At 42.0% G+C, this 14,823-nt stretch overlaps 1 protein-coding gene across 1 annotated transcript in view; it reads left to right on the forward strand.

Moving 5' to 3' along the window:
* bmb (brambleberry) overlaps nt 1-14,823 on the forward strand; it is a 34,033-nt gene that overhangs the window by 13,156 nt on the left and 6,054 nt on the right. Inside the window, exons 3-11 of the mRNA XM_067996433.1 lie at nt 85-270; nt 1,136-1,358; nt 2,650-2,766; nt 7,138-7,317; nt 8,683-8,889; nt 9,871-10,006; nt 10,396-10,457; nt 12,379-12,566; nt 14,413-14,501. Coding sequence (XP_067852534.1) covers nt 85-270; nt 1,136-1,358; nt 2,650-2,766; nt 7,138-7,317; nt 8,683-8,889; nt 9,871-10,006; nt 10,396-10,457; nt 12,379-12,566; nt 14,413-14,501 — 1,388 coding nt within the window. The remainder of the gene's footprint in view (nt 1-84; nt 271-1,135; nt 1,359-2,649; nt 2,767-7,137; nt 7,318-8,682; nt 8,890-9,870; nt 10,007-10,395; nt 10,458-12,378; nt 12,567-14,412; nt 14,502-14,823) is intronic.

A 14,823-nucleotide genomic window follows, 5' to 3' on the forward strand; every position in this document is an offset into this window, starting at 1 on the left:
AAGAAAAGGAGCCTGATACTGTATATGTATCGATGATATTAATTGGACACTTTATTCTTCCTCCCACACCCCACTGGCCGCAAGACATTAGCTGAATGTACAGCAGATATGGACCCTGACACTTGGAATGCATACCACATAGTCAGTAACCGGGCACGCTCTGTGTGCTATGCCACACGACAGCAGGATTTCAAGCGGAGGACTGAGATGACAGTGAACTCTCTGGTGGCTACAGCTTCCAGTCAGTTGGAAGCCATGAAAATGCTGAAGGTAAGTGTGCTCTCTCTCTCTCCATTTATTGTAACTTTAATCATAGCTCTCAGCTTTGTGAAGCACCTTGGGGCACTTTTCTATCTTAAAGGCACAATATAAATATTGATGGCATTCATAGAATCATAAAGGTTACAGCATAGGAGACCATTTGGCTTGTCAAGTCCATGCAAGAGCAATCCAGCTCGTCCCACTCCCCTGCCCTTAGCCCTGCAAAATTTTTCCTTTCACGTACTTAGCCAGTTCCCTTTTGAAGGCCACAATTGAATCTGTCTCCACAACCCTTTCAGGCAGTGCATTCCAGATCTTAACTACTTGCTGCATTTAAAAAAAAAAAAAATTCTGCATATCGCATTAAATCTGTCCTCTGGTTCTTGACCCTTCTGCCAATGGGAACAATTTCTCTATCAACTGTCTAGACCTGTCATGATTTTGAACACTTCCATCAAATCTCCTCTCAACCTTCTCTGTTCTAAGGAGAACCCCAGCTTCTCCAGTCTATCCAGAATTGGACATGTATTGGAATCAGAGGATTGGTTTGAACCAATACATCGGATTGTTGCAATCAATTGGTTGAATTTTGGTAGTTATTGGCCTAGGGAGTGAGCAGCACTCTATTTGGATCACTGATTAGCAAAAATGCCGATTGTTGGTTTCCCTGCTGTTAGTCGGTCTTTTCGGCTTTCTGCAAACCACTATCCACTACCACTGGAGCCGTGAATACTGCACTCTACAGAGGGATATAATCAGTCTCTGACTTCGGTCTTTAGCTGGCTATAAAACTCCTCTAGGTGCCTAGATCTTGAATTGAGTTTGCTATAGAACTTCAATAGTAAGAGTGGTCTTAAATGGCAATTTATTACAGGATGGACAAAAGGAACTGCAAGAGCTGACTGCTTCGTCGCTGGAGAAGGTCGTTAACAGTCAAAACGAGTTGCTGGAGCAGCAGGAGCAGCTACAGGATGGTCAGCAAGATCTGGAGTCCTCCATTAATGGAAACCTGGAGAAGCTGACCAAGGAAAAGGAGCTCATTGCTAGTGGGCACCAGCAAGTTGCCAAGTTGATTGAGGGCATCACATTAACAATGGGTAAGCTTTCCCTTCTAAACTAGTTCACTCCACCTATTGTATTGAATCAAAGATCTACTGTGTTTCATTCATGACCTAACTGAGTGCTGATCTCCCTCAAATGGGATGAACAGTGTATTCATAACCACTATGCATTACTTTATTTTTACAGTGAAAGCTTAAATAACAAATTTGTAGAGACCTGGCCTTAAAGTTACACTCTAAATATTAGAATGCTAACTCTTTAGTTCCTGTGATAGTCCTTTGCCTGCTATTTTAACCAACGTGTTCACATCTTTTTAAATGGGTTAATGTCTTCAAAAATAGCAGACAAAGAAATGTCATACAAATTTGAGTTGTCATGCTAATTTTTATACAATGTAATTTCAAAGTCCCAGGTTACTATGTCTTCTACTGTGCAGAGTAGTAAGATGTTGCCATATGCTTGTGTTGCTGCACTGTGCATGACCCAAAAGGATGCAGTGAAAGAACTTTGATTTAGAGATCCTTGTCTTAAATTGCTTCATAGCCAACAAATTACAAATGAAATGAAAATCACTGTTAATGTAAATAAACATGGCAGCCAGTTTTGTGCTCAAGATCGTTCTCCACCCGAAAAGGTGGGGGGGGGCGCACCTCAGTTTAGTCTAATCTGAAAGATGGCGCTGCCTCTGACAATGAACTACCTTGTGCAGTTACTGCTGTTTTTTTGGTGAATGTAACAGGTCATTTTGTAGGTCCCATAAACAGCAATAAGATGAATGAAAGTTAATTTTTTTTGTACTATTTGGAGGAAGGGATATTGGCCAAGATAGTAGGAAAAAATCCTTCCTCTTCAAAAATGGTGAATGAGATTTTAACATCTGCCTGAACCACCAGTACAGGCAGTCAGGGTCTCAGTTTAAAGTTTCAAAGAATGGGAGGTCCAAAAGTACTGCACTAAAGTGTCAACTTTAGATATTCAGTCCTGGGATGGGGCTTGAATCCACAACCTTCCTGACTCCAAAGTGAAAGTATAACCAACTGAATCAAGCCAGTAAGTGATAGATATTTCCTTCCCTGTGGAAGCTCTCTAGGCAGCTCAACTCTGATTCCACATCTGTATCCCACCACTCTGGAGCAGCACATCACTACAAAGGTGCTAAGCCCTGTAAGCCTCAATATTTGATGGTACTGATTTTTGGTTCCTTGTAGAATCTTGGAGCCAATATTTAATTCACTTTTCAATTCTTTGTGAAAGTAAGAAAGTAGTTTCTCTATGCAGAAGAAACGTGCTGAGCTGATAAAGCTTTACTTCAATTTTTCTTTTTAGAAAATGTAAGTAGACAATTGGCTCACCAGGACTTGGAGCTACAGGAAGGTCATCAAGCAATTCTAACTGACCTCCTGGAGGTCAGGGCACGTGCTCATCAGGTGTACACCAAGTTGGGTAAGCAACTTTTTTCTGAGTGAAGAACCTTGTGGTTGAATACTTGACTGCCTTTTTTAGTTGTATTTGTGGTGGAGGGAGGACATTAAATGTGGGCAATTACAGAAGTTCAGTGGGCTGGTCAATAGCTTGTGGGGTTTTCACCACCTACAACATGACCTTGTTACTGATAGACTGTACCCTCTGACAGCTGATTCACTCACTCTTCCAGCTGCCTTTACTGTGGCACCTTCCTGTGCAGCTGTCCAGTCACCATCTCCCACAACACTGTTTGGAACCCCAAACACACCATGTTGAGATAGCAATTTACATGAAATTCCTCAAACCTGTAATATATTCACTGTTCACAATGCAGGAGGAGATATTGGTTGACTTTTGTGGGGGACAGAGGTGTCTCAATACAGTACTAGTAGGGGTGTCTGTGCTTTTGGTGTTGATCTGCTTTTCCTTTTCTCTTTAGGGACAGCAGAAACCTACTCCATTTGTTTCAATTTCAGACCTGATCTTTCAATGTCTCCCCATCTTTTTCTTGGGTTGCCTCTGCCTTAGATATTCATTCTTTTGATTCTCATGTCTTTAATTTCTTTCGTGCTTTTTTTTCCATTTGACAACGTAAAGATCACCTTGGTTATCCATCCATGCATCTCCTATTGATCGCAGCAGGTTGTCAACCTATTTGGCTGAGGATGCTGAAATGAAAACTAATTGTTGGAATATAAATATACATGGAAAGTGCTGGAAATACACCAAGTCACAACTGAAAGAAAAACTGGTTAACATTTTGGGTTTCATCCTTTTTATCAGAACCCTTGGTTTGAGATTGTGTGTGGCACATACGGGGCAGGGGAAGAGAAAGTACACCTCCTTTCCCCCCACCCCAGTGATGCTCAAAACAAAACACTAGGACCAAGGAACACCAAACTTGGAGTTACTGGTGGTTTCCCTTAGCTGCTTCCTGCTATAGTCCCAAAGCTCCTGGGGGATTCTACATGCACCAGCACTTTAAAAACATGCTCGATTCAAGTTAAAAGTACCAGGACTCTGGCTGATCTTGAGTTCGAGTGCTGGCAGTTTTTAAAATCAATCCACTAATGCTAGTGAGCAATGTGAAGCATGTGCTGATGTAAGATCAGCTTGTTCTTTAACAACTAGTAACTTCCTTTACTGTCCATTGGGTGAAGTGGCACTTTAAAAAATATTCTCCTGATTTAAAGTCCTGAAGAAACTGGGGAATAAATGTAATGGTGCAGATGGTCACGGGCATCTGGGACCATTTGGGGGTGGGAAATCAGATCATATAATCTATTGCTGAGGATTTTGTTGAAGGGAATGTTGGCCAGGACACTGGCAGAACTCCCCACTCTGTATAATGATGTGGAGATGCCGGTGATGGACTGGGGTTGAAACAATTTTACAACACCAAGTTATAGTCCAACAATTTTATTTTTAATCCCACAAGCTTTCGGAGGCTTCCCCCTTCCACACCACCTGAGGAAGGGGGAAGCCTCCAAAAGCTTGTGGGATTAAAAATAAAATTGTTGGACTATAACTTGGTGTTGTAAAATTGTTTACAACTCTGTATAATGGCATGGGATCTTTAACATCCACCTGAGGCAGACGGCCTGGATTTTAATGTGTTCTAAAGAATGAGACCTTTGACAATGAGAACTTTTTATGGGTAAAATCCTGGAGTGCGATTCTTTTCATGGGATGTGGGCATCGCTGGCAGGGCCAGCATTTATTGCCCATCCCTAATTATCCTTGAAGGTGGTGGTGAACCGCTGCAGTCCATGTGGTGAAGGTTCTCCCACGGTGCTGTTAGGAGTTCCAGGATTTTGACCCAGCGACTATGAAGGAATGGTGATATATTTCCAACAATATTAACCAACAATGCTTTGACTTGTGAACTAAACTTTTCTAAAGTGAAAGGGATTGGTCTGCTATTGCTCTTCATGTTCAAAAAAAAAACAATGTGGGTGCACCCAGAGCTCTTTAAACAGGAGCATGTTTAAATTGCTGTTGAGTGGAATGTGTTGAATGCAACACCGGTTGGTTACTGTACAACAATGTGCATTTAATATAGTGCCTTTAACGTACTAAAAGTCCCAAGGCACTTCACAGGAGTTATCACATTGTATTTGATAACTAGCTATTAGGACAGGTGATCAAAAGCTTGGTCAAAGGTAGGTTTGAAGGAGCATCTTAAAGGAGGAGAGGGGTTTAGGGAGGGGAATTCCAGAGCTTTGGACCTAGGCAGCTGAAGGTATGGCTGCCAACGTTGGAGCGATTTAACATCGGGGATGCGCAAGAGACAAGTATTGGAGTGCAGAGATCTTGGAGGGTTGGAGGCGGTAGGGAGGGGAAAGGCTATGGAGGGATTTGAAAACAAGGATGGGAATTTTAAAATGGAGGTGTTGCCGGATCAGGAGCCACTGTAGGTCCGTGAGCACGGGTGATGGGTGAACAGGACTTGGTGCGAGTTAGGATACGGGCAGCAGAGTTTTGGATGAGCTCAAGTTCAGAAGGTGCAAGGGGGGAGGCCAGCCAAGAAATCATTGGAATAATGGAGCCTAGAGGTAACAAAGGCATGGATGAAGGTTTCAGCAGCAGATGAGCTGAGGCAGGGGCGGTGACAATCTATATTAACGATTTGGAGGAGGGGACCAAGTGTAACATATCAAAGTTTGCAGATGATAGAGATGGGAGGGGAAGTAGAGAGTGAGGAGGACATAAAAAAACCTACAAGGTTATATAGACAGGCTGGGTGAGTGGGTGGAGATTTGGCAGATGCAATACAATATTGGAAAATGTGAGGTTATGTACTTTGGCAGGAAAAATCGGAGAGCAAGTTATTATCTTAATGGCGAGAAACTGGAAAGTACTGCAGTACAAAGGGATCTGGGGGTCCTCGTGCAAGAAAATCAGTTAGTTGCAGGTGATCAAGAAGGCCAACGGAATGTTGGCTTTTATTGCTAGGGGGATAGAATATAAAAACAGGGAGGTATTTCTGCAGTTATATAGGGTATTGGTGAGACCGCAGCTGGAATACTGCATACAGTTTTGGTGTCCATACTTAAGAAAAGACATACTTGCTCTCGAGGCAGTACAAAGAAGGTTCACTCTGTTAATTCCGGGGATGAGGGGGCGGACGTATGAGGAGAGGTTGAGTAGATTGGGACTCTACTCATTGGAGTTCAGAAGAATGAGAGACTATCTTATTGAAACATATAAGATTGTGAAGGGGCTTGATCGGGTGGATGCGGTAAGGATGTTCCCAAGGATGGGTGAAACTAGAACTAGGGGGCATAATCTTAGAATAAGGGGCTGCTCTTTCAAAACTGAGATGAGGAGAGACTTCTTCACTCAGAGGGTGGTAGGTCTGTGGAATTTGCTGCCCCAGGAAGCTGTGGAAGCTGCATCATTAAATAAATTTAAAACAAATAGACAGTTTCCTGGAAGTAAAGGGAATTAGGGGTTACGGGGAGCGGGCAGGAAATTGGATATGAATTTAGATTTGAGGTTAGGATCAGATCAGCCATGATCTTATTGAATGGCGGAGCAGGCTCGTGGGGCCAATTGGCCTACTCCTGCTCCTATTTCTTATGTTCTTATGTTCATGGTGACAACAGTTTAAGGATCTATATTTTCCTTTTTTTATCCTGAATCATTTCTTGACAAATTTAAATATCTTTAATCTTTCTTACTTTTCTCTTGCATTGCCTACGATGCTTGGAGGGGAGCAGGAAAGTGAATTCAGAAAAAAAAAAAATTCCTCACTCCAATTGAGAATGTGAACTGAACTGCCCCAGAAACCCATAAAATGCAGAATCAATTGAGGTGCTTAAAAGGAAGATAGTTATTTCAGAAGCAAAGATATGGAGAGAGGGCAGGAAACTGGGATTAGATGGAGCTCTCATGGGTAACAAATGATGTAGGCTCATTAGGCCAAATGGCCCACCTCCTATTCCTAGGACCTGCTTGCAGGCTTTTGGCAACCCTGTTATGTAATGGATCACTAGAAGGTGGAAGAGCAGTCTGAAATAACTCCATCCTTTGGGGAAGCTTCTGACCTTCTCTTGGCACAACGATATGGTTGATGTCTGATGGGGAATTGAGCGAATGTCCTTACCCTACCAGACCACATTAGTCTGTCTTTCTCACACCTGTTAAACTCAAAGATTTACATAGGTATAGGCATATTACACTGTTCTGACTAGTGGTAAGTATAGATTTTCTGCACCTTTTGAGAAGATCTTAAAAGGTCTTTGTATTAAGGCATGCAAACCAAGCAAAGGAAATGTTGGGGCTCTTTGACTACTGTAAAAGGCCTTTGAAGGATTATTGTGATTCTGAAGATCTTTTTGCTTGTAGAGTCGAACCTGGCCTTATTTTCTGCCCATCAGTCCCAGACTGCCATTTACTATGATCAGTTGATGGAGAAGCTACAGAAGATGAACCAGACTGTTGGCATGGTGATGTACACAATCAACCACCTGGAAGTAGGGGTGAGCCAGAGGCTGAACAGCATTCAGCATTTGCTGAACTGGACAGGTGTGGAGCTGTATGTTTACTTCAGTACACACCTGGTTACCTTTTTAGGGTGCAACTGTTCATGTGAAGGTTTTTAATCATCTTTGCATATGGGTTATGATGGTCTGTTCATATCTATTCCTGTAAGTATATGGAAGAAGCTGCTTAAGACCTACAGTTCACTGCCAAATATTACAATGCTTTTCTTTGGCTACTAATGGATTGGAGTCTCCAGATCGCAAAACTTTTCTGACAGCCCCAATGGCTTAGTGGGTAAATGATTGAGTAATGTGATACTGAGCTACAAACTAAAACATCTTGTGTTCACTCCCTGTGCTGAGTTAGCTGATCTCAGTTGGGCCAATAGTTTGGGATGCTACAATTGCCTCAGTGCCCCTGAGTTGGAGGGGGTAGAGCTAAATGAGCCAGTGCTCCCACCATGCCTGGATGCTATCCAGTTCCTTCAGGAGAGATGGGGAGAAAATTTCTAGTACAGAGGTGGGATGTTTGTATGCAATGTAATTGATTACAGCCAAGATCATTCTAGAAGACCCAAACAAAACTATTGGAGGAATACTTTGATAATGCTCTGTTGTGATCTTGTCATTGCATTTATTAAATGTTTGTAGGAGTTCCCCATTATCGAGGTCTACCTTCCAGTGTAGTACTGAAGGAATGCAGCATTGTCATCAAAGGTGTCTATCTTCAGATAAGATGTCAAACCCTTAAGGTCTCCTCTACCTGTTCTGTCACACTTTAAAGATTCTGTGGCATTAATTGAACAAAAGCAGGAAGTTCTCTTCCCTCCCAACAGCTAAGGGGGGTGGCTAATAATACTGCCAGTCACCTGCACCATGCAGTACAGCTATGGATGGGATTTCCTACATGGGGACGCTTGAGTTGGCCATTCCGTAAGGTGTAAGGCATCTCAAAACAAACACATAAATAAGAGGCAAGATGTCCTGTACTGTTCTGATGTTCATGCAGATGCATTTAGATAGGAATTTTTTTTTTTTCCCCCACTCCATGTTTAGTCTGCCAGCTGCTGTGCCAGTTCATTACTAATTCAACAAAGACCAGGGATTGAACATGGGACCCTCCTGTCCCATACCCATGTGACACCAGAGGGGTTCCAAATGGCTAGCCCATTACAATTTTGACAGTGCTGAGTACATACTATTGTAATACTTTGCCTTGTTGGGCCAAAATTGTAAACTCTCCTTTTTTAGATTTTAATTTTTAAAGAAACTTTTTATGCTCTTGAAATGTCCTGCTTCATGTAATGACTTTTGGAGTACAATGACTGTTATTGTCGACCTGGTCAATGGTTGTACCGAATTGACTTTTCTGTACTGAATTGGCTCCAACTTGATTTTGTATTTACAGGGAACAACCTCCATGTGATCTATACATGTGTTGTACATGTCAGCTATTTTCTGGTCACTGCTCTCATCATGACATTCTTGCAAACTCCAGGGTTCTCACGAGTGGTGTTGTTGGTTCTGGTGGTGTTAAATGCTCTGTCTGAGTTTAACCACTGTGCCTCCATGGACTTCAAGTGTCTCAGCCTCTTCCTGGCTATGACTGTGGTTGGTAAGTGAAGGGGTGTTGGGGCTACAGCCTTTTGTCAAGTCAAAAACCTGAAGAGGGAAAGGGATAGGGTAGGATTGTGGCTCAAGTTCAGAGGTTTGATTTGTTTTGTGATGAAAATTCAACGAGACTTAATCACAATGGCTAATACTTCCATATTGTGACACAGAAGTAAATGGAAAAAATTGACTTTTTATATCAAAAAATGACTGGTGTCCTTTACTCTACTCTGAAATTTCAAGTCAGTCCAAAGAAAAAAGCAAACTCTGGTCCAAAAGGAGACATGTAGCAATCCTAGGATAGTAGTGCAAGGCTGATTCCCAATTGGTTTCTGTCTGTTTGTCATCCAGCTATATGTTGTGGTAAATTATGCTAACATCTTGTCAGTCAATTAATTGGAGAAATTCAAAGACCAAAGCATCAGCATACAAAGTAGATAACCTTGTGATAGGAAACAGAAACATTCAATTCCTGCTTCTACCTAGTTGCCATAGGGGTGCTAAAATTGGCGGGGTGGATGGAATTCACCCTGGTTTCTGCTAGTGATTGTTTGTTTCCTGATGAGTGATGTTGGATAAGAATGGATTTAGGCTTAGCTGTGATGCACCCACTGTGGTTGAACAGCCTGCTGACATTCACCATATAGGTGTGAACTTAAAGAATTGCCATTTGGGTGAGGTACTGGTGGGAGGGAGCCCATTCATGGAACTGTAGCCAGCAAGAGTTGATGCCTTGGAAGAGAATTTAAGTAGTGACAAAAGTGAAGGAAAGCATTTCAGTCCCAAGCACTTCAATTCTGAATGTAAAAATCACATTTTAGGCTCTGCCTTTTGGAATTGTCCCAAGTAATGATCTGGACCTGTTCACAGTAGGTCACTTCAAAATTGACTTTTCTCCCAAATTCCTTACACTTTTGGTTTGTAATAAAACCTAAATTTTGTGTTTGGTGGCTTTTGTCAAGTTATGTTTAACTTTTTTGTCTAGGTAACTGGATGTTGATTAACTGCTTTGGTGCCCAGAAGAGGAAGTCTCTACCAGGTCACCCATCTACTCCTGTCATTGTGCCTTCAAATCTCTACAGCTCTATGAAGACTAGATTTTGCACCTCCACACCTGAGCGGTATGGATTGCACTTCGTGGCTTCTTTTTAATAATCTCACTTCTATGCCACAAATTTGCATGGATGCACAAGTTCCCCTTAATCGTGAGCTGCTGAACCATTCAGATCAGAAAGGTCTTGGGTTTGATTCTTTGTCGAGTTAGCTGATTTGAGGTCAGCTATGGTAGGAGTGCTTAAAACTTGCTTCGGCACCTTTGTTAGCACTGGAAAAACTAACCAGGACTCTTGCTCTCGATTGTAATTTTTGCTGTAATATGCTGAGCCATCAGGGGAGTGAATTGGTTTCTTATAGTTAACTACTCCAGAAAGTGAACATGCATGTGGCAGCATGCACAGGAGTTCTTGATGAAAACATGTTGAAAATTAATAAATATGGCTTTGTTTTTCAGAAAGCGTGAAATTTCTAGCTTAGAGGAAGAACTTCAGAAATTGGAAGGTGATGGCTTGCAAGGTAAAAGTTTGTTTTTAAACAAGTTGGAAGTTTGAAAGCAGGAGGATGCCATGAGTCATTTGGAAAGTGAAACTGCCACTTCATGTTGCCAGATAATGGATGTAAAAATCCATTATGGGGTTATACATATAACAGGCATCTAACAAGAGACACAAACAGAAAATGACTCTCTGTATCCTGGAGGGAAAGGCATGGTTGAGATGGATTTTTAGTGGGGAGATGTAGAAAGCAATTAGGAAGAGTTTGAGTTTAGTGCCAAGACAACAGAAGGCTAAACCACAAAGTGGGGTGAAGAAGAGACTGAATGGCATGTTTGTATGTAAGACTGGATAAGGTTGGAAATATAGAGGGACAAGGACATGGTGTGCTTTGTGAACCAAGGATGAGCATTTTGAATTTAATACTTTGGGGGAAGGAGCTAATGTAGGTTGAGTGATGTAGGCAGTAAGAGTTTCACATGAATTTATGCAGTGTGCAGCTCAGGAGGCCCATGAATAGTGTTGGGAGTAGTTGAACCTGGAGGTAGGAGTTTCAATGGTGTTGGGATGAGTCAAGTTCAGAGGTGGGTGATGTTGCTGAGATGGAAATAGGCAGCATTAGTGGTAGAATATTGGGTTTGAAGCTTGGCTCAAGGTCAGATAAGACCCTATGGTAGTACAAACTCTGGTTCAGTCTGAGTGACAATCTGGGGAGGGAAATGATTGAGGGCTAGACTGAATTTTTCTTTGCTTTAATATTAAATTGGAGAATGTCCTCCCTAATCCACAACTTTATTTTGGGCCAGCAGTACAGTGGTGGTCATAATCAAGGGTAGTGCTGGAGGTAGAGCAGGTGTCATCAACATAAATATGGAAGCTGACCCTAGGACTGCAAATGCTGCTAAGGTTTCCTATGTATAATAGGAAGAGTTGGTTGAAAGAGCCTTGGTGCCGCTCCAACAGACTGTAGGTGGTGAAGCCATGGTGGGAGATGCACTGGCTGTGATTGGATGGCTAGGAATGAAATCAAGTAAGGGTGGTGCCTTGAAGGAGGGGATTGAGATATTGACTATGTTGAATACTAGAGGGTGAGGAGGGCAAAGAGAATGCACTACAATCACAGTCCGAGGATGACGTTGGTGACTTTAACCAGAGTGGTCTTGGTTCTGTGGACTAAGTGGAAACTAGACTGAAGGGATTTAAGCAGAGTGGTGGGATGGGTGAATACAGAGCTAAGTGAAGAACAAAAGGTGTAGAGTAGGGTTTTGAGGGGGGGTTACAATGATAATTGTTTTGAAAGATGTGGAACAGTGCCTGAGAAAAAGGAGTAGTTAACAATGGCTAAGATTGGGACTAGGGAAAGATGTTTGTAGGATGGCTGGTCCACTGTTTACATTAGATAAGTTAATTGGTTCTGTCAATATTTGTAAACTGGAAGCAGTGGTTAGGCTAACACATGCAATAGCAGAGTGCCATTCAACAATTTCATTTTACCTCCGCTAATGATTAAAAGTAAATAAGTGGTGACTCAGTTCAAGGTACGTGGCATAGTGTGACTGGTATGATAGTAGCTGTTTGCAACAGTAAGTTTTAAATTTACCATGCTTGTTCAATATGTTTGTTCAATAATGTGGTTACATCACCAGGTTGAAACCAGACAATCCTGCAAATGAATTCACAAAGGCTAAGTGCTACTAATGTGTGGTTATCTTGAAGCTCTTTAGTGACCACAGCACAACTTTTCTGGGGAAATGCTTGGAGAACTTGCTTGAATTACACAGGAGTCTTGGCCTTTTAGCCTGGAATGTTCTTTTAAAACAAGCTCATTATGAGCTGAGGAGGAAACCATAAAAAATCTGCAGAATTGTCCATTCCTCAAATGTTTGAAAGGAAGGCAGGAATGTTTTGAAATTTAAGGGCTAATGTACTTTTCTCTGTTGCAGGAAACTATGGTTTGGAAAATGCAGATTTTATCAGAAGCAGCACTCCAATTGAGGCTCCTGCTTGGGCAATGCGAAACACCACCACTCAAATGGAGTACATTCCCAAATTTCCCATAAGCTCCATGCCCATACTGAAAAAAAGGCTGGGTTTGACCAACTCTGCTCGCTGGGAGGCCACTGAGAGAAAGGTATGTTCATACTGCAGTGAGCTTAAAAATCCACAAATGTAGCCAATATTTGGGAAGCACACTTACTTCACCTCTATTACCTGGGTTAAAATTTAACCCAGACTGATGGGAGAGGAATTTCTGCCTGAGTTTGGGCAGTCTAACTTTTTCTGGTTTGTGTGGATTTGCAGAATATGACTGATTTTTAGTGCTAGTTCTTCCCCCTCAAAGGCCCTAGGGTGGCAATTGTACTAGTGCAATCTAACTTTCTTGGATGAGATGCATTGGGCAGGATAACGGAAACTTTACTCTATCCAAAACATACTGTAACTGAATATACTTGTTGATGCTGAATGTTCATTCCCCCTGTACAGAATCCCTTGTTTCTAAGCACAAGAATTTGCTGTACCTAATGGACAGCAGAATATTCTTGACTTCTTGCTGTCCCTCTGCTCATGTTGGTTCATTTCTGGGCTCCATGATAACTCTGTAAAGGCTGATTTACTTCTACTGTCTTGCTAACCTTTGTGACTCAGACGTTTACTCTACCAAGCAAACTGGCACAAATCCATAAAAAGAAGTTCCAAGTTTAAGCCCTGGTCCTAACCTAGCTGGCCTCTGCCAGAATGAAGATAGTGGCATTGAACCTGGCCTCAGAACTCCCAGGCTAAGGAAAAGAAGGGGAAGCAAGCAAGGTTCCCCTCTTGATGAGCATAACTGTTTTATTTGAAAATCACAAGCTTTTGGAGGCTTTCTCCTTCGTCAGGTCAGTCAGTCAGTCACTCACTCACCTGACGAAGGAGAAAGCCTCCGAAAGCTTGTGATTTTCAAATAAAACAGTTGGACTATAACCTGGTGTTGTAAGATTCCTTACATTTGTCAACCCCAGTCCATCACTGGCATCTCCACATCTTGATAAGTATGCAGTTGTAGAAATAAGACATATAAATGTCTGAGGACCAGATTGGGATTGGCTGTGAGGATGCATGTGGTTAGAGCCCACTGCCCACTTGAGCCAAGTATTAGACAGTGACTGGTGTCTGGAATTGTATCCTAGTGGAAATCACTGCCTTCAGAAGAGGAGGAGAAATTAGCAATGAGTTGGGAGGGGGACTGATGAGCTATTTACCTGCATAAACCAAATTCCAAACATGATTCAGCAGCTTATGGTCAGTGTCTGAAAGTATTGGTGCCATCAGTTCAAGTGAAATATGTTGGATTTAGTGATGGCAGTTCTTTTTTTAATTTAGGGGTCTTGGCTAAGCCCTTTTGGGAGAGGGGTTCAGCTTTGCTGATGAAACTGGGTTTTTTTTTCTTGCCCTTTGTAACCTATCCAGCCATTTGGTCACTGTTCAAATGCAAAGATTGCCTGGCATTGATCATGGTTCTAGTCTGTTTTTAACTGGACGCTCCTTGAATGGACAGTAAGAAAGATTTTAGGTGGGGAATGAGGTAAGAGAAATTGGTATTTTGTGCTGAGATCCATAGCCATTTAGGCCAGAAGGAAAAGATCTTCAAGGAGCAACATCTTAGCTTGGGTGTCGCAGGCCAGATTTCAAACTCATGTGGGAGAACTCCCTGCAAATATTGATGCTCCCGGAGAACTCTTTCCAAACAAAAAGTGTTGTTCATGCAGAAAATGTGGTTGACTAATTTACAAGTACAGAAAAATTCATAAATCTAACCTTTTGGGGAATTCCCCAGGAGTCTATTGTGGACCTCCTCGGATCCAGAGATCTGGTTTGATTACCAATGGGACAAGAACAGTTGGTGCATTCTTGGCCCATGGCTTTGCATTAGTTGTTATTGGCTCCGATCTATGTGAATTATGCATTTGTATCTCTTAATCCTTGAACCCCTTGTTTAGATTGCTGTGGAAGAGGCTCCCCTGTCTCACCTTGGGCAGGTATTTGAAGCTGAAGCCTTCAATCTCAATAATTCTGCTGCCAGCAACATGTGAGTATCCCAGTGTTAACTAGTGTACTGAAGGCTGGGGTACCATGGATGAATAGGGAGATTTTAAAAAACTTACAAGATGACAATAAAGCATAGAACATTATATAGGAAAACTACAAAAGCTTAGACAGGAAGTTGAGCAAATTAGCAAAAGGTTTTAATAGCTGCATTAGTAGTTATTTGATGCAGCTAAGATGGAGATAGGCTTGTAGTGGTGAGTGGGGGGTGACAACGAAAGTCCTATCCTAAGTTTCCAGAGGCTGTGGCTATTGGGATTGAAGAGATGGACATACAACAAGTAGCAGAAGTTAATATTCAGAGA

The sequence above is a fragment of the Heptranchias perlo genome, chromosome 2, assembly GCF_035084215.1.
Source record: "Heptranchias perlo isolate sHepPer1 chromosome 2, sHepPer1.hap1, whole genome shotgun sequence".
Taxonomy (NCBI): Eukaryota; Metazoa; Chordata; class Chondrichthyes; order Hexanchiformes; family Hexanchidae; genus Heptranchias; species Heptranchias perlo.